Source organism: Sardina pilchardus, chromosome 16 (genome assembly GCF_963854185.1).
Source record: "Sardina pilchardus chromosome 16, fSarPil1.1, whole genome shotgun sequence".
NCBI lineage: Eukaryota > Metazoa > Chordata > Actinopteri > Clupeiformes > Clupeidae > Sardina > Sardina pilchardus.
This window is the reverse complement of record NC_085009.1, coordinates 9,775,899-9,802,631: the sequence shown is the minus strand read 5'-3', so window position 1 is coordinate 9,802,631 and position 26,733 is coordinate 9,775,899. Positions and strand designations below refer to the sequence as shown.

Here is a 26,733-nt window from a genome sequence, read left to right as displayed (position 1 = left end):
GTCCAGTGCTGCACTTTTAATGCATAAGATTTCGATATATATATATAGAACTGATTGATGAGCATTGAAGGCATACTACATGGCCAGGTTGAAAATGTGTGATGCATTTTACATTCTGTAAGATATATGGAATTATATTGAGCCTTTTTACGTAACAAGTTATAATGTCTCAGTTTATTAGTGTGAATGTAGACGATACTGTATGCAGTTCATAAGAAGGTAGTCAGAAGAACCAAGATCGTGTGGTTTGGCGGGGATGGCATCTTCACCGCTGGTAGGCCTCACTAGCAGTACTTTCAATTTGACATTAGTAAGCACATCTTCGACTTACTGACAAATGTTACACAACAGTTTGGTCCCGTCAAACTATTTGTTCATTTTGATTGGACCAGAGGCATTCCATTAGTCATCACTAGTGGTGATATCTAATGTCTAATATTGGTACTGATTGCCTGTGTCATTGTTTTCAGTTTATTCTGTTTCATTCGTAGCAGAAGCTAAATCAGAATCTTACCAACACTTTTTTCTGAGCATCAGGTTTGTAGAAAAGGGCTACACCAGACAAACTCCATGGAGCGATGCCGTTCACAGTGGAGTCCATCCAGAGTAGACAAATGCAGAAGATGAATAGATTGAGTAGACAACTGGCCTTACTGAAGATTACATGGAGGACAGCTGCCCAGAGTCTTGTAGGTCTTTATAATGGTCTATAATTGTTTAAAGTGAATGATCACTGCTTTTTTGTTCATATGACCAACTTATCATAAAAGCTGTTTTGACTTGACTGGAAAATTCACACTTAAGTATGGAAGAAGTAAATGGTACAGTAAACAGTGCAAAGATCATTAAAACAATGCATTTGAATCTGTATTTACATACAGTAGTCTGTTTTGAGTAGACAAGCATGAAGAAATAAAAATGTCCCTTGATTATCAATCAGGGTCTAAAAAAAACACAGTAACACTCTCGATTGTCTTGTATTGCGTGGTTAACATGATATCAAGTTTAATGTAAAAGCTCAAGCATTGATGTCACTACTCGATTATCTGAGCACTTCAGTACTCTGTACAACCCTTAGTATGGCTTTGGTGCTGGACACTCTAACTTCCTGCATCTTCTGAAATGGGAAACTTAAATTGAATTGTCATTGTGTGTTGAACAGAATTTAGAAATGACATTACACAGAGTGCAAAGGTAAATAATACATTTATTGTCCAAGATGTGCTAAAAGCTTTTTAAAACAATGTAGTTGAATCCTTATTTATACAGTCTATGATTTGAGTAAAAGCAAGCATAATCTGTTGCAGACTATATTACTGTAAAAATGCTGATCAATCATGGTGTAAAAAAACACAAACACTCTATTATTGTCTAACATTGTGTGGTTAACAAGATCTCGAGCTTAAAAGCTCAAGCATTGATGCTACTACTCGATTACCCAAGCACTTGAGTTCTCTGTGCAACCCTTAGTACCCAGGACACTGGAAATGAGTTGTCACAACTTAAGTAGGCCTAACATTGTACAATCATGAAAAAGAAAATACAAAGGGCCTTATGAATGCAGTGAGACTCATTTGCATAAGATCAGAATATTTGGGGTCTGGCATTATTGAACAAATAACTAGTTATTTCTTTAAAAAAAAACCTCCGGAGAAAATTAAGTTTGTAACGCTCTGTATGTTATCTGCTTTTTTTCCAAGAAAAATAAAGCAAAAATAAGCAGTCATTGTCATGATTGAGAATTTCTACTTTGGATTTATGGCAGACCGATTACAGCTTCAGTATGCAACAAATATATATAAACCATTTTAAGGCCATGAAGGGATTTTCCATGAAAAAAGAACCTTCTGAACTTATTAGAGATGTAAGAGGAGTTTCAGGTGCGTAATGAACTGCTGGTTTTAATAAAACATCAACCCATCATTATGCATTACTTGATAGGGCAGATATGAACTGAGGAGATGATAAGAGGAGAGGAGTTCTCAACTCCATCATTAGTACCAGGATAGAAGTATGAGTAAAGTTTCTCAGTGAAGGTAACATTAGCATAAGAGTAGAGATGATACCAACAGTCTGCATCATAAAAGGAGACCAGACCTGCCTCATAATCCACAAACACCCCCACCCTCTGGGGCTTCTCTTTCAGGGAGAGGGGAACAGAGGGACCAGCTAGTGCTTCATAAGTCCCTTTATACAGCCATATTGCCCAGTATCCATTCACAGGTCTCAGAATTATCTTTCCCTTCCTGGTAATGGACTCTCTGGCCACCCCTAAGCCCCACGCAGTCTTCCCCTTGACCTGAACCTCATAGTAGAATTTGCCAGCAGAAAACCCCTGTTTTCCCAAGACACTTCCAACAGGACTGAACCTTTTGGGGTTGTCAGGGACATTCTGCTTTGTGTCGCCACATCTCACTTGTTTCCCATCAGCAGACAGGATGAAATTGGCATGTGCGGTGTCAGGATCCAGAGTCACATCCACTAAGATAAAACAAAAAAAAAGACATGGCAGCTGAAAATATATAGTCTGAAACAAAATTATACATACTATAAGAAATGTTTGTGAGGAATGTTTTACAGAAACGGTCTGTGACAAGTGTAATTTGGAGACTATGTAACCCATGTACCCATAGATTTAATAAAGCCTGCCATTAGTCCTGAAGGAGTTCTCATACATGTTGAGCACTTGTTGACTGCTTTTCATTCACTCATGTTAATCAAGAAGCCTTCCAGGTGACTGTTCCATGAAATTGCAAATGATGCCGATAGTGCACAAGGCATGAAGGTAAATGGAGGCTATTTTGAAGAATCTAATACATGAAACATATTCAGTTTTTTTTAACAGAAGAAACAATATGAAATGTGATGATTGTCAGAGTTTAAAAAAAATACCTGCATGACTTTTAATTCTCTTCATGTCATGTGATTCTGTGGAGAAGAATACATTAAATAAAGGCAGTCGAAACACATCTATTGTATTTGACATAGGCTACATGAACAACATTTCTGAAGTGCAGGACAGTTAAAAAGATTCTAAAAGAGTATTTGGTCCTGTCTTGTGAGTAGTGGCACTGATAAAAAAATAAATAAAAAAAAAAACATTGAAAAGGAGAAAATAAATGCTGAAGAGTTTCACAGAACTAAAAGTCTTTATAATAATTAAAGCTTACACTAAAAAATGAAACAGAACCCGATCATTTATAATATGCAATGTGCCTTTTCCAAATGAAAATCCTCTCCTTTCTTCCTATCATGTCACTTTTTGACAACAGTCTATTTCGGTAAACTACTTTTCAGTATCAAATTACTGTACAATAATTCAAAATGCTGTAGAAGACAACAATTCAAGATTTATTTAAAATGATTGTATCCTCTGTCCACTGACACCAAACCCTCAATTTTGACTCATTTTGCCAGATCGGGTCACATTTGAAATATCATTCATTTTACAATTCATCCCTCCCACAGAGTCTACGTGTCACCACAGTTTTCTGCACATAAAATAACATACATCTGCATATACATCAGTGTTCTTGATAACACTATTCAAGGGAGGATTTCATTGAGACACTTAATTACATGTTGCTTCGGCATTAAAATAACTTCTACAGTACATCATAAGATATGTAAAGCAACTGATTATGTTTAAACACTCACGTAGGTTTGACAAATTCTCTTGTAGTGCATCCCTCTCGGCAGTCACAGTGTTCAGTCTGTTCTGTAGCTGGGTTTTCTCTCTGGTCAGGTTGTTGTGACTTGTCTGTAGCTGAGACTTATCTGAATTCAAGTTGTTGTACCTGGTCTGCAATTGGGATTTCTCTCTATTCAGGTTGTTAAATCGGTCCTGTAGTTTGGATTTCTCTGAATTCAGGTTGTTGTAGCTTGTCTGTAACTGAGATTTATCTCTAATCAAATCATTGTATCCTGTCTGTAGCTGAGATTTCTCTGAATTCAGGATGTTGTAGCTTGTCTGTAGCTGGGATTTCTCTCTATTGAGGTTGTTAAATCTGTCTTGCAATTTGGATGTCTCTGAATTCAGGTTGTTGTATCTAGTCTGTAGCTGATTTTTTTCTGAATTCAGGTTGTTGTAACTGGTCTGCAGCTGGGATTTCTCTGAATTCAGGTTGTTGTAGCTAGTGTTTAACTGGGATTTTTCTCTATTCAGGATATTAAACATGTTCTGCAATTTGAATTTCTCTGAATACAGGTTGTTGTAGCTTGTCTGCAGCTGGGATTTCTCTGAATACAGATTGTTAAATCTGTCCTGCAGTTTGGATTTCTCTGAATTCAGGGTATTGCAGTTGGTTTGTAACTGAAATTTCTCTCCAGTTAAGTTCTGATATCTGTCTTGTAACAAAGAATTGTCTCTGTCCAATGTTTCCCAGTTGCTTTGTAATTTAGACTTCTCTTTAAATAGGTTGCTATACTTATCCTGTAACTGTAATATCTCTTCAGTTACGTTATTGTAACTAGCATCCAAAAGGGCCTTTTGTTTGTTGAGGTTGTTGTAACCTTTCTGCAGTTGGGTGCTGTATTTTGTCAGGTTTTTGTAACTGGTCTGTAGCTGGGATTTCTCACTATTCAGGTTGTTAATTTTGTCCTGCAATTTGGATTTCTCTGAATTCAGGTCGTTGTACCTTGTTTGTAGCTGAGATTTGTCTGAATTCAGGTTGTTGTAACTTGTCTGCAGCTGGGATTTCTCTGAATACAGATTGTTAAATCTGTGCTGCAGTTTGGATTTTTCTGAATTCAGGGTATTGTAGTTGGTTTGTAACTGAAATTTCTCTCCAGTTAAGTTCTGATATCTGTCTTGTAACAAGTAATTCTCTCCGTCCAATGTTTCCCAGTTGCTTTGTAATTTAGACTTCTCTTTAAATAGGTTGCTATACTTAAGCTGTAACTGTAATATCTCTTCAGTTACGTTATTGTAGCTAGCATCCAAAAGGGCCTTTTGTTTGTTGAGGTTGTTGTAACCTTTCTGCAGTTGGGTGCTGTATTTTGTCAGGTTGTTGTAAGTGGTCTGTAGCTGGGATTTCTCACTATTCAGGTTGTTAATTTTGTCCTGCAATTTGGATTTCTCTGAATTCAGGTTGTCATAATGGGTCTGTAGCTGGGATTTCTCACTACTCAGGGTATCGTAACTCTTTTGCAACTGTAATTTTTCTCTGATCAGATTGTCATGACCTGACTGCATCCTTAGTTTCTCTGTGCAACTATCCTGTAACTGTTTGGCTTCCACCATTTTGAAGCTGAGAACTGCAATACCAGAGAGCAGAAGAACACACAGCAGACCCAGAAACACAGCAGTGCTCCTCCAGGGCCCTGAGGATAAGACAAAGTACAATAATATGATAATTAGAACAATATGTCACTGTAGTTGATGATAACAGGCAAATAAAATCAGGGGCATAGCCAGAGGGGTGGCTCCGGGTGGCACAGGCCACCCTTGACATTCAATTGGCCACCCCAGGTGCCACCCTAAAATCCTAGTTTACGATTCGCCATTAACAGTCAAAGGCGAGAAATTTCTTGATGCACTTGCAGCACACTAGTTTGAAATATCAGGGTTCAGAAATATAAGCAATCAAGCAAACATGCTTGCAGTTAGGCTACATGGCTTATTGTTTTTAGCATGTGAGTTTACAGTAGGCCTACAGGCTACTGCTTGCGCTAACACAAAAACATATATTTACCTATCACATCTGACAGTGTCCATTTACCTTATTACACACACACACAAAACCCAGTATTGCCACTGTGGAATCACGTAATGTAGGCACATTTTTATATCTGCCTATTCTACCTACTCAGCCGACACTGTTGTATTGTTATGTTGTATTTTAAATAGTCTACTGACCTATTGACATTGGGGAAAGTTTATAGCTTATAGGCCAGTGTTTCTTAATCTTAACTGGTGGGTTGGAACTTGGAACCCAAAAGTGGGTTGTGGTACTGATCGTGATGGGTCGCGGAGCTTGTGGCTAAAAAGAAATTAAAAATCGCCAATTTAAAATGCTACCTGATCAGATCTATCATTGGCCCATTATTTTGAATTTATTTATACTTTATTCGTAGCCTATGTCAGTCATTGGCATGGCATGGACATAGACAATGTTTATGTACAGGTCATATTAGATATAATGTTAGGGAGCTAATTTTATAAAAGTATGCATAATTTTAAGCTATCATGTGAAACGCAAGTTGGCTGCAACCCTTAAAACTTGAAGTAAGATAGAATATGATTAACTTAAATTGAGGACAAAATAAGACCAGTGTGGGGTGCACATGAGAGCATAAAACCATCCAAACTAAAGTGCCACTTGGAAATAACGCACCCCTGTCAAAGACAAACCTGTCGAGTAGGACTTTGAGGTAATATCAGCAGTTAAAGACTTCACAAATGTAATGGCAAACATCTGCATTTTCCACACAAATAGGCAGGCACTTTGCGTGTTTTATGTAGGCTACCTCACCATATTCGTTGGCCTGAATGCTGAATATATATATAGTTGGTCACTATGAACTTGTGAAATGATGGGTTCCAAAACCAGACCAGTTAAGAACCACTGGCAAAAAAACATTTCACACTTCCACTTTTGCTCAAATGGCCTAATTTCTGAACGGGTTTTGTTCAGAGCTGAAAATGAGCTGAAAACTGTTTTGGACATTTTATCCAATTACAAAGACATTTGATGTGAGAGTATGGTCTTTGTCTTTCAATTCATGAGTATGGTGCTTGGTGCATGGTTTTACTCATGCATGTGTGCTAATTTAACAACTTGAGACTGTTTCTGTTTATCTAGATGCCACCCTTGAATTAACCAGTGCCCCACTAGGGCCAACCTTGTTACAAATCTCTAGAATCGCCACTGAATAAAATATTTTCAACCCCTGATCAAATAAACTGATCTCATGCTTACTCATGATGTTCTTTTAAGCTTCTTCATTCATAGCAGTTTACAAACTTTTGAAATAACTCCATATGCAAGCAAATTCCATAGTCAGTGTGTGATTTGAAGGGCTTCCCCCTTCTAGTTTTGAGCACAAGTTTTATTATTTGTATCGGGGGGATGGGGAGTACAGATTTGCCGATTTTAGCTGATTCCAATTAAATTTTTCTAACCACTTTACAGCCCACACCAAGATTTATTTTCTGTCTTTTCTTTAATAGAACATTTTAACATTGAAATTCAATCAACTTTTCCATACTGAAATTACTTTAATTAATGGAACAGGCGAACAGACAGATAACAGGCAAATAAGTTATTCTCTATAGCTATAAGCTATATAATTTATATAATTTATATAATAGCTATATAAAACTTCTTTATAGCAGTTTACAAACTTTTGAAATATCCATGTTACTCCATATGCAAGCAAATTCAGGTTGTGATTTGTAGGGATGAGGGGGGAAGGGGTCTTGACCACAAGCTTGATTATTTGTGTCACGGGTGGGCTATGGCTGACGATACTGATTTTAGCTTTTTACTTTAACTTTAAAGCACTTTAATAGAACATTTTCACTTTAACTTTTGTTTGGCTTTCTAATATCATATTTCATTTACATATGTAATTGCTTGATGACAATGGAAGTGACGTCTTCGGAAATTCCACGCAATTTGGTAGTTAAGTCCCACCCCATGGGCCCCACAGCTTTTTCACCAAAAAACTTTACTAATGCAGGTTGCCGGAAACTTGTGAACCATGTCAGCGTCACCCTCGTTTTAGTGAGTAGAGAGTAAAACAAATGAATGTAAAAAATAAATGTCAATATAAATTAAAAAAATTAAATGTTGGCCCCAGCCGTGGCGCGACTGGCTGGGGCACCTGCACCGCACGCCGATTCCCGCCCCGTGGTCCTTTCCGGATCCCGCCCCTACTCTCTCTCCCGTTTGTTTCCTGTCATGCTCTCTACTGTCCTGTCCAATTAAAGGCATAAAAAGCCCAAAAAAATAATCAAAAAAAAAATGTTAATGTAATGGTTCTGAATGCTGGAAAGAAATGTATTGTCCCATTATTGCATCATCACTTAATTGATTGGCCAATTCCGATGACGAAACATAAGTGACGTGAAGCAGCACTTGTACACAACGGATAGTTGGTCTGATTGGTTGAAGGACTATTCAATTGCGTACATTTGAACGATGCCCATTGATCACGCCTCTTGTGCAGTAGAAACAAAGCGCAGCCTCCCCAGACTAATGTTGTGCCCTGCCAGATGTGCAAGATGCCCATGCTGTATGCACTAATGTACCTCCACATCCGTCATAGATATTGCTTTTCAAACTGAGCACTAACAATTTGGATAGGTCGGATGCTTGGATAAGCCCTCTCCTCTATGAGTCCATGATTTCCAAAAAAGAATTGACAATTGTTATCCTGAGCCCATGCAATGATTTTCTTCACAGAAACAGGTATTGTTTTAATGCAGTGCCATCTGAGGTGCAGCAAAGATCATAGCCATCCAATATTGTTCTTCAGCTCTATCCCTTGTTTGCAAAGATTTCTCTGGATTCTCTGAATATTTCATTATGTACTGTAGCCTAGATGATGAACTCCCCAAATACATCACATATTTCATGTTGTGAAGAATTTAAATTACATTGTTTCCTCATTTGTCCACACAGGTTTACTGAGTGATGAATACCGCTACATCTTTACTTGTAAGAGACTTTACTTCTTTTTCATACCTGTAAGTGGCACTCTTGCTTTCTGTAGCTTATGCCACCAATGTTCAGGTGATTGGCAACTAGTGTGACTATCCAAATATTAAAAAACTAAAAACTCAAAAAATCTGTCTTCTGTTTTATAAAATAGTGTGTCATACAAAATACAAAATGAAATATTAGCAATCTGGCTGAAATGAACTAATCAGCTCCATCTCTTTGTCGTCATTGGAGCCAGTGTCAGTCAGAAAACTGTAGGCCTATTGCTTCTTTGCCTGACACGTTGTAGGCTACTAACCTAAGCAAACATACAGTATGCACCACATGACCCACATGGCAGAACCCGGCGCACTTCCCCCATATAGATCAACACACCACCATATCAAACCAACAAACAAATAATAACTTGCACATACAGTTAACTCAAATGGCTCCTGCAATACACAATCCTGTTGCCAGTTACCCCAATTAATTACAGTGCATGAAAATGCACTGTACTGTTCTTCCAAAACTTTTTATTACAGTGCATGAAAATGCACAGTACTGTTATTCCAAGTCTTCTTATTACAGTGCATGAAAATGCACTGTACTGTTCTTCCTCGGTCTTCTTCTTCTTATTATTATTATTATTACAGTGCATGAAAATGCACTGTACTGTTCTTCCTAGTCTTCAACTTCGTCTTCTTATTATTACAGTGCATGAAAATGCACTGTACTGTTATCCCTAGGCTTCTTCTACTTCTTATTATTATAGTGCATGAAAATGCACTATACTGTTATTCCAAGTCTTCTTATTATAGTGCATGAAAATGCACTATACTGTTCTTCCAAAATCTTCTTATTATAGTGCATGAAAATGCACTATCTTGTTCTTCCTAGGTTTCTTATTATTACAGTGCATGAAAATGCACTGTACTGTTCTTCCTCGGTCTTCTTCTTCTTCTTCTTATTACAGTGCATGAAAATGCACTGTACTGTTCTTCCTCGGTCTTCTTCTTCTTATTACAGTGCATGAAAATGCACTGTACTGTTCTTCCTTTTCTTCTTATTACAGTGCATGAAAATGCACTGTACTGTTCTTCCTCGGTCTTCTTCTTCTTATTATTACAGTGCATGAAAATGCACTGTACTGTTATTCCAAGTCTTCTTATTATTACAGTGCATGAAAATGCACTGTACTGTTCTTCCTAGGCTTCTTATTATTTTTCTTCTTCTAACGCTCTTAATGCAGCTTCAACCGTTCAACCTAGAAACTTCATTCAAACTTTATTACGTAGGTCTTACTTAGGACATGGGTGCTTTGTATTTTTCAACTTTGTAACTTTTATACTTTTTGAACTATTAAATAAAAACTATTAACAATTTCCCCATAGACTTAACATTGCTCATTATGACATCACGGCAGCAATGTTAGGCCAGGTGGCCAGTCCAGGTGCAGCAGCTCTCTCTCAGGCTTTACACTGGCTCTCTTGAGACTACATTTTCTGTTCCCCTGTATCAACATAAGTCTTCCTAATTCCATCCAACTTTCTATCCATTCATCTTCTTCAAACTATTCACTCATCCACCCATTCTAAACAGTCTGCCTATCAACATCAATTAGACAATCTACATTCAACTTTTAAACAATCTACTCTGTCTCAGGCTGGCTCTCTTCAGACTAGCCAGTTAAATTGATTACACCTGTATCTGTATCCACTACTCTCAGAGAGCTGTGTCTCCATTCTACAAGAATATAAGGCACATTCCATCCAACTTTCTATCCATTCATCTTCTTCAGACCATTCACTCATCCACCCATTAAACTGTCTATCAACATCCATTAAACTCTCTGTCTATCAACATTAATTAGACTATCTACATTCAACTTTTAAATTATTTACTCTGTCTCAGGCTTTAAGGATACACTCTGGCTCTCTTAAGACTAGCCAGTTAAATTGATTACACCTGTATCAACTGTCAGTTTCTCTGGCTTTAAGCATACAATCTCTCTGAAGACTACATATGGGTTGGCTGTAAACTGAATTGCCCCTTGGGGATTAATAAAGTTTTCTGAATCTGAATCTGAATATCCTGTTAACTGTTTCCTCTGTCCACAATTGTTTCAAAATAAAAGTCCTCACTGCAATAATACACTATTAAATCATTTAACCATTGAAACTACTCAAGTATTTAACTGTTCAACCATTCCAACTGTCAGTTATCAACTATGCCTCCAGTCAACTACATGAAACTTCCATGTACCTAGCAACCAACATAGCAACCATTAAAATTTAGCGTTTATGACTGTTTCCATAGCAACCAACATGATTATACTGCAGTAACTTCTTGTTTCCTGATAGTGGCCACCATGGATACCCTAGCAAAAAATGTTTCAAAATAAAAGTCCTCACTAGCAAGTTATCTAGTTAGCATGGTTAGCATTGTTAACATAGCTAGCATTTTTAGCATAACTGCAAAAAATCATCAACTAAGTTAGCTAATCAACCTGGTTTGCATTGTTAGCAAATCTAGCATTGTTAGCATAGTTAGCATTTTTAGCATTACTGCTAGAAATCATCGGTTAAGTTAGCTAATCAACCTGGTTAGCATTGTTAGTAAAGTTAGCATTGCTAGCATAATTAGCATTTTTAGCACAACCGCTAGAAATCATTAGCTAAGTTAGCTAATCAACATTTTAACTAATCATTAGTTAAGTTAGAACTGGAATGTTTCAGCTTTAAACTGTCTACCTGCACACTATCAACTCTCTGTAAACTACGCAACTACCATGTTTACCCTAGCTACACCTTAGTAACCATATCTACATTATCTATCTTTTTTTGCATTTTCATGCACTGGTAATTCCTTGGAATTGCATTTCTAGTTAAACTTCTTCTTCTAACGCAGCCAATTCAGCTTCAACCGTTTAACGTAGAAACTTCATTCAAACGTTGTTGCGTAGGTCTTGCTTATGCCATGCCTGCTTTGTATTTTTCAACTTTGTAACTTTTATACTTTTTAAACTATTAGTTAAAAACTATTACAATTTCCCCCATAGACTTAACATTGCTCATTATGACATCACGGCAGCAATTAGAATCTTAGGCCAGGTGGCCGGCCACCTGGGCACCAACTGTCAGTTTCTCTGGCTTTAAGCATACAGTCTCTCAGAAGACTACATATCCTGTTAACTGTTTCCTCTGTCCACAACTGTTTCAAAATAAAAGTCCTCACTGCAATAATACACTATTAAATCATTTAACCATTGAAACTACTCAACTATTGAACTGTTCAACCATTCCAACTGTCAGTTATCATCCACTATGCCTCCAGTCAACTACATGAAACCTCCATGTACCTAGCAACCAACATAGCAACCATTAAAATTAAGCGTTTATGACCGTTTCCATAGCAACCAACATGATTTTACTGCAGTAACTTCTTGTTTCCTGATAGTGGACACCATGGATACCCTAGCAACAAATGTTTCAAAATAAAAGTCCTCACTAGCAAGTTAGCTAGTTAGCATAGTTAGCATTTTTAGCATAACTGCAAAAAATCATCAACTAAGTTAGCTAATCAACCTGGTTAGCATTGTTAGTAAAGTTAGCATTGCTAGCATAATTGGCATTTTTAGCGTAACTGCTAGAAATCATTAGCTAAGTTAGCTAATCAACATTTTAACATGAATAGAAATCATTAGTTAAGTTAGAACTGGAATGTTTCATCTTTAAACAGTCTACCTTCACTCTATCAACTCTCTGTAAACTATGCAACCACCATGTTTACCCTAGCTACACCTTAGTAACCATATCTACATTATCTATCTATTTCTGCATTTTCATGCACTGGTAATTCCTTGGAATTGCATTTCTAGTTCTTCTTCTAACGCACGCAATTCAGCTTGAACCGTTTAACTTAGAAACTTCATTCAAACTGTGTTACGAAGGTCTTGCTTAGGACATCAGCGCAATGTATTTTTTAACTTTGTAACTTTTATACTTTTTAAACTATAAATTAAAAACTATTAACAATTTCCCCATAGACTTAACATTGCTCATTATGACATCACGGCAGCAATTAGAATGTTACCCCAGCTGGTCAGCCACCTGGGCACCAACTGTCAGTTTCTCTCAGGCTCCTCTCTGAAGACTACATATTCTGTTCCCCTGTATCCTCTGCGCACAACAATATCAAAATAAGTCCTCCTAATTCCATCCAACTTTATATCCATTCATCTTCTTCAAACCATTCACTCATCCACCCATTCTAAACAGTCTGCCTATCAACAACATCAATTAGACGCTCTACATTGAACTTTTAAACAATCTACTCTGTCTCAGGCTGGCTCTCTTAAGATTAGCCAGTTAAATTGATTACACCTGTATCTGTATCCACTACTCTCAGTAGAGAGCTGTGTCTCTCCATTCTACAAGAATATAAGGCACATTCCATCTAACATTCTATCCATTCATCTTCTTCAGACCATTCACTCATCCACCCATTAAACTGTCTATCAACATCTATTAAACAATCTGTCTATCAACATCCATTAAACTCTCTGTCTATCAACATTAATTAGACTATCTACATTCAACTTTTAAATTATTTACTCTGTCTCAGGCTTTAAGAGTAGCCTACTCTGGCTCTCTTAAGACTAGCCAGTTAAATTGATTACACCTGTGTCAATTACTCTCAGAGAGCTGTATCAGTGTCTCTCTTAACAAGAATATAAGGCACATTCCATCCAACCTTCTATCCATTCATCTTCTTCAGACCATTCACTCATCCACCCATTAAACTGTCAATCAATATCTATTAAACAATCTGCCTATCAACATCCATTAAACATTCTGTCTATCAACACTAATTAGACTATCTACATACAACTTTTAAAGTATTTACTGTGGGTCCCTCTCAAGCAGCGTTTATATGTCCTCCCTCGCTCCTCGATCCTCAATGATCTACATAAAGAAAGATAGAAGAAGGGCTAGACTATCCCATTGTTGCCGCTCCATCATTCTTTATGTAGATCAGTGAGGAGCGAGAGAGGACGCGTAAACGCTATGAGAGGCACCTTCTGTCTCAGGCTTTAAGCATACAATCTCATTAAGACTACAGATCCTGTTTCACTACTTCCTCTGTCCACAACTGTTTCAAAATAAAGGTCCTCACTGCAATAATACACTATTAAATCATTTAACAATTGAAACTACTCAACTATTGAACTGTTCAACCATTCCAACTGTCAGTTATCATCCACTATGCCTCCAGTCAACTACATGAAACCTCCATGTACCTAGCAACCAACAGAGCAACCATTAAAATGAAGTGTTTATGACTGTTTCCATAGCAACCAACATAATTTTACTGCAGTAACTTCTTGTTTCCTGATAGTGGCCACCATGGATACCCTAGCAACAAATGTTTCAAAATAAAAGTCCTCACTAGCAAGTTAGCTAGTTAGCATGGTTAGCATAGTTAGCATTTTTAGCATAACTGCAAAAAATCATCAACTAAGTAAGCTAATCAACCTGGTTAGCATTGTTAGCAAATTTAGCATTGTTAGCATAGTTAGCATTTTTAGCATTACTGCTAGAAATCATCGGTTAAGTTAGCTAATCAACCTGGTTAGCATTGTAAGTAAAGTAAGCATTGCTAACATAATTAGCATTTTTAGCGTAACTGCTAGAAATCATTAGCTAAGTTAGCTAATCAACATTTTAACATGAATAGAAATCATTAGTTAAGTTAGAACTGGAATGTTTAATCTTTAAACTGTCTACCTTCACACTATCAACTCTCTGTAAACTATGCAACCACCATGTTTACCCTAGCTACACCTTAGTAACCATATCTACATGATCTATCTATTTTTGCATTTTCATGCACTGGTAATTCCTTGGAATTGCATTTCTAGTTCTTCTTCTAACGCACGCAATTCAGCTTCAACCGCTTAACGTAGAAACTCCATTCAAATTTTGACGCGTAGGTCTTACTTACGCGATGTGGGCTTTGTATTTTTCAACTTTGTAACTTTTATACTTTTTAAACTATTAGTTAAAAACTATTACAATTTCCCCCATAGACTTAACATGGCTCATTATGACATCACGGCAGCAATTAGAATGTTACCCCAGCTGGTCAGCCACCTGGGCACCAACTGTCAGTTTCTCTCAGGCTCCTCTCTGAAGACTACATATTCTGTTCCCCTGTATCCTCTGCGCACAACAGTATCAAAATAAGTCCTCCTAATTCCATCCAACTTTATATCCATTCATCTTCTTCAAACCATTCACTCATCCACCCATTCTAAACAGTCTGCCTATCAACAACATCAATTAGACGCTCTACATTGAACTTTTAAACAATCTACTCTGTCTCAGGCTGGCTCTCTTAAGACTAGCCAGTTAAATTGATTACACCTGTATCTGTATCCACTACTCTCAGTAGAGAGCTGTGTCTCTCCATTCTACAAGAATATAAGGCACATTCCATCCAACATTCTATCCATTCATCTTCTTCAGACCATTCACTCATCCACCCATTAAACTGTCTATCAACATCTATTAAACAATCTGTCTATCAACATCCATTAAACTCTCTGTCTATCAACATCCATTAAACTCTCTGTCTATCAACATTAATTAGACTATCTACATTCAACTTTTAAATGATTTACTCTGTCTCAGGCTTTAAGAGTACTCTGGCTCTCTTAAGACTAACCAGTTAAATTGATTACACCTGTGTCAACTACTCTCAGAGAGCTGTATCAGTGTCTCTCTTAACAAGAATATAAGGCACATTCCATCCAACCTTCTATCCATTCATCTTCTTCAGACCATTCACTCATCCACCCATTAAACTGTCAATCAATATCTATTAAACAATCTGCCTATCAACATCCATTAAACATTCTGTCTATCAACATTAATTAGACTATCTACATACAACTTTTGAAGTATTTACTGTGGGTCCCTCTCAAGCAGCGTTTATATGTCCTCCCTCGCTCCTCGATGATCTACATAAAGAAAGATAGAAGAAGGGCTAGACTATCCCATTGTTGCCGCTCCATCATTCTTTATGTAGATCAGTGAGGAGCGAGAGAGGACGCGTAAACGCTATGAGAGGCACCTTCTGTCTCAGGCTTTAAGCATACAATCTCATTAAGACTACAGATCCTGTTTCACTACTTCCTCTGTCCACAACTGTTTCAAAATAAAGGTCCTCACTGCAATAATACACTATTAAATCATTTAACCATTGAAACTACTCAACTATTGAACTGTTCAACCATTCCAACTGTCAGTTATCATCCACTATGCCTCCAGTCAACTACATGAAACCTCCATGTACCTAGAAACCAACATAACAACCATTAAAATTAAGTGTTTATGACTGTTTCCATAGCAACAAACATGATTATACTGCAGTAACTTCTTGTTTCCTGATAGTGGCCACCATGGATACCCTAGCAACAAATGTTTCAAAATAAAAGTCCTCACTAGCAAGTTAGCTAATTAGCATGGTTAGCATAGTTAGCATAGTTAGCATTTTTAGCATAACTGCAAAAAATCATCAACTAAGTTAGCTAATCAACCTGGTTAGCATTGTTAGCAAATTTAGCATTGTTAGCATAGTTAGCATTTTTAGCATTACTGCTAGAAATCATCGGTTAAGTTAGCTAATCAACCTGGTTAGCATTGTTAGTAAAGTTAGCATTGCTAGCATAATTAGCATTTTTAGCGTAACTGCTAGAAATCATTAGCTAAGTTAGCTAATCAACATTTTAACATGAATAGAAATCATTAGTTAAGTTAGAACTGGAATGTTTCATCTTTAAACTGTCTACCTTCACACTATCAACTCTCTGTAAACTATGCAACCACCATGTTTACCCTAGCTACACCTTAGTAACCATATCTACATTATCTATCTATTTTTGCATTTTCATGCACTGGTAATTCCTTGGAATTGCATTTCTAGTTCTTCTTCTAACGCACGCAATTCAGCTTCAACCGCTTAACGTAGAAACTCCATTCAAATTTTGTCGCGTAGGTCTTACTTACGCGATGTGGGCTTTGTATTTTTCAACTTTGTAACTTTTATACTTTTTAAACTATTAGTTAAAAACTATTACAATTTCCCCCATAGACTTAACATTGCTCATTATGACATCACTGCAGCAATTAGAATCTTACGCCAGGTGGCCGGCCACCTGGGCACCAACTGTCAGTTTCTCTGGCTTTAAGCATACAGTCTCTCAGAAGACTACATATCCTGTTAACTGTTTCCTCTGTCCACAACTGTTTCAAAATAAAAGTCCTCACTGCAGTGACGTGCGGTCAGGGTAGGCAGGGTAGGCAGTGCCTACCCTGAGTAAATTTCATTTTAAAAAGAAGGACGACACGTATTTTTAAAAAATATTATTAAAAGCTCACACTGAAGTCACAAACAATACAATTAGAATGCAATTTCAAGTAAATTTACGTCTTATTTAAGGTCAAAAACTCAAACGTGAAGGCTTACGCAAACAGCGATTCACAACACTGAACTACGCAGCAAAGCAAACATGCCTGGTTACCGTGGGAACGCCCAAGCAAGCAGTCCCAAAGCTTGCTTTGATTCCAAAGGCCAGGGTAGGCTTGTAAGGTCTCTGCCTATCCTTACCATTCATTTCAATGCTGCGAATTTCGGAGGTTGCGCATGCGTATTACATGATTCATGCGAAAGTTTATGGGGAGAATAAGCATGCTTATTCCCGCCAAGCGCTGCCTTTAGAACGCAGATAAGCCAATGGCAGTCCGGCCTCAACGGGACTCGGGACATCAGCAGCTCGAACAACTCCAGATAGGAAACAGCAGGGAGGAGGCATACAATTACAAATGAATGGTGGATTTATGTAGTTTAGCTAATTAAAAACCCAGACGGATAACCATGGTCAACCAAGTACACCGAGAGGCTAGAAAACGAGGTTATATTTCATCAACAGTAGCCTACAAGATGTCTCACGTTTGCAGCAGGTCTACTAAAGAAGCCAACAACGCACCAGGTATTCACTAGCTTATCCAGCATGTCACGGGCAGAAAAAAAAGTTTGGGTCTCAGTTAAAACGATTTCCCCCCTCTTAATCCCCCATAAATACCAGTAGGTCTAGTGAGGGAAATTAGCTTAGGCTATTTGTTATTAAAAATATGATGAGGAGGACCCCAACGAATTTTCTTCCTTATTTCCTTCTCAAACTACGTTGAAACTGCATCTTTAACAGCCCAATTTTCAAAATTTCCCCCAGACCCCCGTAGGGTAAAAAAAAAAAAAAAAAATGTTTTTTAAAAATGCACACCTAGTGACGCCTCTGAATCTGTAAAATGACTAAGTAGGAGGAGTATTACCATGAAAATATAGTAATATTTGCGAGTGTATGGATGGAATTTACACATGTGAATGGCCACTGCCTACCCTGCCACAGACCTCACCGCACGCCACTGCCTCACTGCAATAATACACTATTAAATCATTTAACCATTGAAACTACTCAACTATTCATACTTTGCAGTCACGTGACCGCCATGATTACCTGGCGGGCAACAAACGTTGGAAAATGGCGACGAACAGCGGCCAGCAGACATGAATACTAGAATCAATCAACTATTTAGACCATATTATGTCAGACAATGTCAATATTAGGTATCAAGAAAAGATATCTATACTCGGAACTTGTGATCCATACACAGCACCTGCTGATTTATTCATTTATTTGAAGCTGGCAAAGTCTCTACCAAACATTTAGTGTGGACAGACGGACGGCGCTACCTATGGACGTTAGCAGCTACTGATGATAGACATCGGACTTGCTTTTTACTCTCAGGTACGTTTGGTCGAATTATGTGCTAACTAATGAATTCAATAAGATGTATTTTGGGATCATTGGTCTGATACTCAAGGTTTTACGTGATAATCTCGTTAGCCCCATACTGACACTGATTTTGTGCACCAGCAGGCTAGGCTAGCCCCGTTTGTTTACATTGAAACAGCTTGCTTCGATTTCTCTGAAATGCACTTAAATTGTGATCAGACTGTTGATTTTACATATTGAGACATTGGGAAACGTACCACCACTGTGTGGACTCGAAATTTAAAGCTTAAATATGCGTTAGATGCGTTAGAATATCACTCGCGATTAGCATGCTAAATTTATTGAAAATGAGTGAATGGGCTACCAATCGCCACTGTAATGACCTGACGATCACTGGTAATACTTTAAAACGTGATCAGACACTCTAGCTCACCTCTTAAGACCATAGAGATGGTGTTACAATAGTATGGAGTTGAAATTCGTTGTGTAAATATGCTTTAGAAGTGTAGACATGTCAACCGCAATTTGCATGCTAAAAACAGTGATGAATGGGCTATTTTTGGTTACTACTTTTACGAGGGTTGAGGGTCTCTGAAAATGTGTTTAAGCCCTCATCAGATCATCTGGTTAGCATGTTTAGTCCCTGTAGATGTTGTCACTACAGTGTGGAGTCGAAATTCGAGGCCTAAATATGTTTTATATATGTGAACAGACCACCTGATTTTTAATGTGTGTTAATGCACCACTAATATGTGCAGTGATAGGCTTTTACTTCTACTCTGGGCATGTGTGTATTCAAAATTGATTCTGTATGGTGTGATTCAAGTTGTTTATGTCTTTTTCTTGTAGAACACTGCATCTGTGCCTCCCTTTAGGTTTGAGCCCTCATCCTGCCAACTGACCATGTGGCCCTCCGTTGCCACAGAACTGGCCCTTGAGTACTACCAGAAGGGGACTACTGCCTGGAGGATCAAGAGGGATCAAGAGGGCCGACAGAATGCACATGGAGGCAAGGGATACAGTAACACTGATAGGAAGTGACCCCAGAGCTGTTGAGCGTGAGGTGCGCAGGCTGATGGGTCAGGCGTCAATGCAGCTGTGTGAGCAAAATCCAAGGATACTCTCCCAATGGTCTGGAGGGAGAGGAGGCCTCGCTGCTGGCTCCAAAGCAGGTGCAGTTTGATACAGGTAGGTTAGATGCAGGGCTCGACATTAACGGTAGCCCAGTAGCCCCGGGCAACCAAATTTTGACAAGTGGCAACCAATTCCTCACTCCTGGTTGCCCCATGTGGCAACCACAACATTTCCCCATTTTTCCTGTAGTTTATTATTTTCTTTTTTTGGTATAATTATCTGTACATTGGATAAGGTCCTTCAGCTATAGTTTACAAAGACCTAACTCATCCATGCACGATTGGTTTGTGTATGTATTTTGCAGTTTTCCACGGTTGAAGTGAAGAGGACTTGGATGCAGAGAATGCGTGCTCAGAGCTGAAATTCAAACATCTCCAAGACCTGAAGGAAGTCACCCCAAAGGACTTTCACAGCTTTTACGTCAATTTGCTTCACTAATATAGGATGGCAATGTAACAAAACACACAGAGCCTCACAGATACATGCACACAGACACACAGACCCACCCTGCTCACAAACACAAATACACTTAGTGTAAGGCTTATTAAAACAAGTCTCAACCATAATCATTATTATGATTAACTGAGTGACTCATTTATTTCTCCCTATTTCTTCTATTCTCCCTATTTTGTAATTGTTCACCGTTAATTTCATTTGTATTGTTATTTATTTGTATGTCGCTTTGGAAAAAGGCGTCTGCTAAATAACCATAACCATAACCATAATCTGTGTTCATACAAGTCATTGATGTATTTTTAATATCTACTGCTGTTACTACTAGGGTTATTATTGCTAGACATATTATACATGTGCCTTGACGTTTTGAAATGTATCTAATATAATACTTGAATTAAAATGAATTGAATGTGTTGGATACCACCATTAAATTGTTGTCTTTATTATTGTTTTATTGATTCGAAGTTCAGCTGTCCAGGTCTTGTTCTAGACTATGCCTCTATGGTACTGCATGTACAATACCCAGTAGCAAGGTTTTTATTTATGGGAGAATTATGTTTTTTTAGATAATAACGAGTGAAAATGGTGACATCAGTTGGCCTGTTTTGGTTAAAAATCAAGAGAGAGCTCGTGAGCCAAGGTAAGTTATCATTTCCGCCTATTAGACGACCTATCAGCTCATCTTCTTTATATTGCATCACTCATGGCGCTTAAACCTTTAAACCAATGTGTAGAAAGCAATCACAATCGTTAGCTTTGGTTAACTAGTAAAGCCTTTTCTCTTGACAAGGCTCAACGCGACAGCAAACTTTGTTTGCAGATTCATTTCCGTCTCATCGTCTTATCGTGTTATGTTCGTAATGCATCACTCAGCTCAACGTTTCAAATATATTCCGGAAGATCTATGTTAGGCTACTACAATCTTTAGCTTTGATTAGCTCTTAAAGCCTTGTCTAAAGGCTCAACGCGGCCGCAGACTTATGCTAGAAGTATACTCGACGCACCCGACCTGTCGCGCGACAATGTGACGTCAAAATGACGTAATTTCCTGTGTCGCAAGCCACATTTCAGCCGCGCGCCGACCTGTCGGACACCGAACATTTTTTATCAGCCGCGCGCGCCAACCTCGCACGACAACTAGGAAGAGATTGAAGCCAAGCTCACGGAGCCAGTGTCCTTATACAGTCATCAACCACATAAACCACATTCAGGCATTATCATATAGCCTATCCAACATCTTAAATAAGCCCATTCATTTTTAAAACGACTGTAGTCATGAAGTTTGATAGTAAGTTTGAAAAGTGGGAAGTTAACTTGGCTAGGCTGCAGCGAGAGTTGCCGTTTGGATGACTGATTTGTTTACAGTCGTGAACTACGTTGGATAAGTTAACGAAGTTACCAGTGAGAGTTGCAACAGGAGGATATTAGGGGGAAATGACTAGGACCGAGGCACATAAGTATTCCAGCAAAAGGTAAGGAAGAGATTTGTTTTCAACCAAAGGATATCTGCTAGACCTAAAATATATATATATATCTTTCCATTTAGGGAGATTACACAAGCTCATCTCATAAACGAGATGGTAGGCTAATCCTTCAGTTGTGCAAGCTAAGTCTGAAATATCAGCAAAGAAGCTAGTTGCTACTGCCATTAACGTCAATGGATACCGTGCCTCCGTTCAGGAGAATACTGCAAATTGTGTCGCGACTACCACGCGCAAGTATACATGGTTACAACGTTCCCCGTGACGTCAACATGTCGCACGACAAGTCGGGTGCGTGAACTGTACTGGGGCCTTTAGGTGAACATTGCAGCCGTCTGTCCATAGGCCTATTTTCAATGACAGCGTAAACTCCTATCTCCCTGCTCCCAAGTCATAAATCTCGTATCTCCGATTAAACATGATTTTGAGGAAATATTGTGTTAATGTTGGTACAAATAAAGGATAGCCAGGTATAATACCAACTTGAGGCATACATGCTTAATAACTTGTTAAATAAGTCGTTTTTTTGTTTTGTTTTTTTTCCCTGAAAACTAATGGATGTGGAGATTTCCGCCCGACGGCGACGATATTGTTTAAGCCTCAAAATACCAAATTCCTACAAACTAGTAACTATATCCCTGGTTAAGCTACTATGTTTCATTGCTGGTGAATGAAGTTCTTGCCCGCCAGCCGATCTTTGTGACGTCACGTGCAAAGTATGAATTGAACTGTTCAACCATTCCAACTGTCAGTTATCATCCACTATGCCTCCAGTCAACTACATGAAACCTCCATGTACCTAGCAACCAACATAGCAACCATTAAAATTAAGTGTTTATGACCGTTTCCATAGCAACCAACATGATTATACTGCAGTAACTTCTTGTTTCTTGATAGTGGCCACCATGGATACCCTAGCAACAAATGTTTCAAAATAAAAGTCCTCACTAGCAAGTTAGCTAGTTAGCATAGTTAGCATTGTTAGCATAGTTAGCATTTTTAGCATAACTGCAAAAAATCATCAACTAAGTTAGCTAATCAACCTGGTTAGCATTGTTAGCATATTTAGCATTGTTAGCATAGTTAGCATTTTTAACATTACTGCTAGAAATCATCGGTTAAGTTAGCTAATCAACCTGGTTAGCATTGTTAGTAAAGTTAGCATTGCTAGCATAATTAGCATTTTTAGCGTAACTGCTAGAAATCATTAGCTAAGTTAGCTAATCAACATTTTAACATGAATAGAAATCATTAGTTAAGTTAGAACTGGAATGTTTCAGCTTTAAACTGTCTACCTTCACACTATCAACTCTCTGTAAACTACGCAACCACCATGTTTACCCTAGATACACCTTAGTAACCATATCTACATTATCTATCTTTTTTTGCATTTTCATGCACTGGTAATTCCTTGGAATTGCATTTCTAGTTATTATTCTTCTTCTAACGCACGCTATTCAGCTTCAACCGCTTAACGTAGAAACTCCATTCAAATTTTGTCGCGTAGGTCTTACTTACGCGATGTGGGCTTTGTATTTTTCAACTTTGTAACTTTTATACTTTTTAAACTATAAATTAAAAACTATTAACAATTTCCCCATAGACTTAACATTGCTCATTATGACATCACGGCAGCAATTAGAATGTTACCCCAGCTGGTCAGCCACCTGGGCACCAACTGTCAGTTTCTCTCAGGCTCCTCTCTGAAGACTACATATTCTGTTCCCCTGTATCCTCTGCGCACAACAATATCAAAATAAGTCCTCCTAATTCCATCCAACTTTATATCCATTCATCTTCTTCAAACCATTCACTCATCCACCCATTCTAAACAGTCTGCCTATCAACAACATCAATTAGACGCTCTACATTGAACTTTTAAACAATCTACTCTGTCTCAGGCTGGCTCTCTTAAGACTAGCCAGTTAAATTGATTACACCTGTATCTGTATCCACTACTCTCAGTAGAGAGCTGTGTCTCTCCATTCTACAAGAATATAAGGCACATTCCATCTAACATTCTATCCATTCATCTTCTTCAGACCATTCACTCATCCACCCATTAAACTGTCTATCAACATCTATTAAACAATCTGTCTATCAACATCCATTAAACTCTCTGTCTATCAACATTAATTAGACTATCTACATTCAATTTTTAAATTATTTACTCTGTCTCAGGCTTTAAGAGTAGCCTACTCTGGCTCTCTTAAGACTAGCCAGTTAAATTGATTACACCTGTGTCAACTACTCTCAGAGAGCTGTATCAGTGTCTCTCTTAACAAGAATATAAGGCACATTCCATCCAACCTTCTATCCATTCATCTTCTTCAGACCATTCACTCATCCACCCATTAAACTGTCAATCAATATCTATTAAACAATCTGCCTATCAACATCCATTAAACATTCTGTCTATCAACATTAATTAGACTATCTACATACAACTTTTGAAGTATTTACTGTGGGTCCCTCTCAAGCAGCGTTTATATGTCCTCCCTCGCTCCTCGATCCTCAATGATCTACATAAAGAAAGATAGAAGAAGGGCTAGACTATCCCATTGTTGCCGCTCCATCATTCTTTATGTAGATCAGTGAGGAGCGAGAGAGGACGCGTAAACGCTATGAGAGGCACCTTCTGTCTCAGGCTTTAAGCATACAATCTCATTAAGACTACAGATCCTGTTTCACTACTTCCTCTGTCCACAACTGTTTCAAAATAAAGGTCCTCACTGCAATAATACACTATTAAATCATTTAACCATTGAAACTACTCAACTATTGAACTGTTCAACCATTCCAACTGTCAGTTATCATCAACTATGCCTCCAGTCAACTACATGAAACCTCCATGTACCTAGCAACCAACATAGCAACCATTAAAATGAAGTGTTTATGACTGTTTCCATAGCAACCAACATAATTTTACTGCAGTAACTTCTTGTTTCCTGATAGTGGCCACCATGGATACCCTAGCAACAAATGTTTCAAAATAAAAGTCCTCACTAGCAAGTTAGCTAGTTAGCATGGTTAGCATAGTTAGCATTTTTAGCATAACTGCAAAAAATCATCAACTAAGTTAGCTAATCAACCTGTTTAGCATTGTTAGCAAATTTAACATTGTTAGCATAGTTAGCATTTTTAGCATTACTGCTAGAAATCATCGGTTAAGTTAGCTAATCAACCTGGTTAGCATTGTTAGTAAAGTTAGCATTGCTAGCATAATTAGCATTTTTAACGTAACTGCTAGAAATCATTAGCTAAGTTAGCTAATCAACATTTTCACATGAATAGAAATCATTAGTTAAGTTAGAACTGGAATGTTTAATCTTTAAACTGTCTACCTTCACACTATCAACTCTCTGTAAACTACGCAACCACCATGTTTACCCTAGCTACACCTTAGTAACCATATCTACATTATCTATCTTTTTTTGCATTTTCATGCACTGGTAATTCCTTGGAATTGCATTTCTAGTTCTTCTTCTTCTTCTAACGCAGTTAATGCAGCTTCAACCGTTTAACATAGAAACTTCATTCAAACTTTGCTGCGTAGGTCTTACTTAGGCCATCCGGGCTTTGTATTTTTCAACTTTGTAACTTTTATACTTTTTGAACTATTAATTAATTAAAATGACAATTTCCCCATAGACTTAACATTGTGATTATGACATCATAATAGGGCAATTAGAATCTTCTGCCAGGTGGCCAGGCCAGCTGCAGCAACTCTCTCTCTCTCAGGCTTTAAGCATACATTCTCTGTGAAGACTACATATACCTGTTAAACTCTGTTTCCTCTGTCCACAACTGTTTCAAAATAAAAGTCCTCACTGCAATAATACACTATTAAATCATTTAACCATTGAAACTACTCATCTATTTAACTGTTCAACCATTCCCACTGTCAGTTATCATCAGCCATGCCTCCGGTCAACTACATGAAACCTCCATGTACCTAGCAACCAACATAGCAACCATTAAAATTAAGCGTTTATGACCGTTTCCATAGCAACCAACATCATTATACTGCAGTAACTTCTTGTTTCCTGATAGTGGCCACCATGGATACCCAGCAACCAACATAGCAACCATTAAAATTAAGCGTTTATGACCGTTTCCATAGCAACCAACATCATTATACTGCAGTAACTTCTTGTTTCCTGATAGTGGCCACCATGGATACCCTAGCAACAAATGTTTCAAAATAAAAGTCCTCACTAGCAAGTTAGCATGGTTAGCATAGTTAGCATTTTTAGCATAACTGCAAAAAAATCATCAACTAAGTTAGCTAATCAACCTGGTTAGCATTGTTAGCAAATGTAGCATTGTTAGCATAGTTAGCATTTTTAGCAATACTGCTAGAAATCATCGGTTAAGTTAGCTAATCAACCTGGTTAGCATTGTTAGTAAAGTTAGCATTGCTAGCATAATTAGCATTTTTAGCGTAACTGCTAGAAATCATTAGCTAAGTTAGCTAATCAACATTTTAACATGAATATAAGTTAAGTGATCAGTTAAGTTAGAACTGGAATGTTTCATCTTTACCTTTCACCTTCACACTATCAACTCTCTGTAAACTATGCAACCACCATGTTTACCCTAGCTACACCTTAGTAACCATACAGTATCTACATTATCTATCTATTTTTGCATTTTCATGCACTGGTAATTCCTTGGAATTGCATTTCTAGTTATGAAACATTCCTCCACTATAACTGTAGAACAACCACAGGATTTAAATGATTTGTAATAAATAACATAGTTACAGTATAACAGTCTAACATGGTCTGTGTGGATAGAATGCATTTACAAGGAAGAGGCCATTCCCTGTGTCATCAATCACAAATTACACAAATGTTTTGTAAATTACAATTGTAGGCTTACCTTACGGTTTAAAGTTGATACTGAATAACAATTACATTAATAAAAATGTCACACTCACTAGAGTGATGAGGACCTGGGCCTTCCTGGTTGTCTCTGGAGTCTGGAGTCTTGCTGAGAACATCAATGGTGTCGGTGCCTGCTTCTTCATATTTGTCTGTAGCGGGCTTGCTGACCTCACCAGGGTCTACAGGTCGATAGATGCCCTCAGTCATCTCCATTCTGCACCTGCTCTTCTCTTCTGGCTGCTATAGTATATCTTTTCCACTCTGTTATG

General features: G+C 37.9%; 2 protein-coding genes and 1 long non-coding RNA gene across 3 annotated transcripts in view; 1 reads left to right on the top strand and 2 right to left on the bottom strand.

The window, feature by feature from the left end:
* LOC134059509 (uncharacterized) overlaps positions 1-26,733 on the bottom strand; it is a 37,266-nt gene that overhangs the window by 1,161 nt on the left and 9,372 nt on the right. The window lies entirely within an intron of this gene.
* LOC134059507 (putative leucine-rich repeat-containing protein DDB_G0290503) lies at positions 1,191-26,716 on the bottom strand. Its single transcript, XM_062515941.1, has 4 exons — positions 26,518-26,716; positions 3,658-5,322; positions 2,893-2,928; positions 1,191-2,481 (listed from the first exon to the last, which is right to left on the bottom strand). The coding sequence occupies exons 1-4, from the start codon at positions 26,675-26,677 to the stop codon at positions 1,931-1,933; spliced, it is 2,412 nt and encodes an 803-aa protein (XP_062371925.1). The 5' UTR covers positions 26,678-26,716; the 3' UTR covers positions 1,191-1,930.
* Positions 18,270-20,146, top strand: LOC134060191 (uncharacterized). Its single transcript, XR_009935138.1, has 3 exons — positions 18,270-18,516; positions 19,354-19,692; positions 19,943-20,146. It is a non-coding gene; the product is annotated as an uncharacterized LOC134060191 (long non-coding RNA).

Excerpts from the sequence above, each read along its gene's own strand:
- LOC134059507 (XM_062515941.1), bottom strand. The coding sequence starts at position 26,677 with ATGGAGATGACTGAGGGCATCTATCGACCTGTAGACCCTGGTGAGGTC. Across the intron at positions 5,323-26,517 it reads CCCAGGTCCTCATCACTCTA|GGCCCTGGAGGAGCACTGCT; the intron begins GTGAGTGTGACA and ends TCTTATCCTCAG. Across the intron at positions 2,929-3,657 it reads AGAGAATTTGTCAAACCTAC|AATCACATGACATGAAGAGA; the intron begins GTGAGTGTTTAA and ends TCTTCTCCACAG.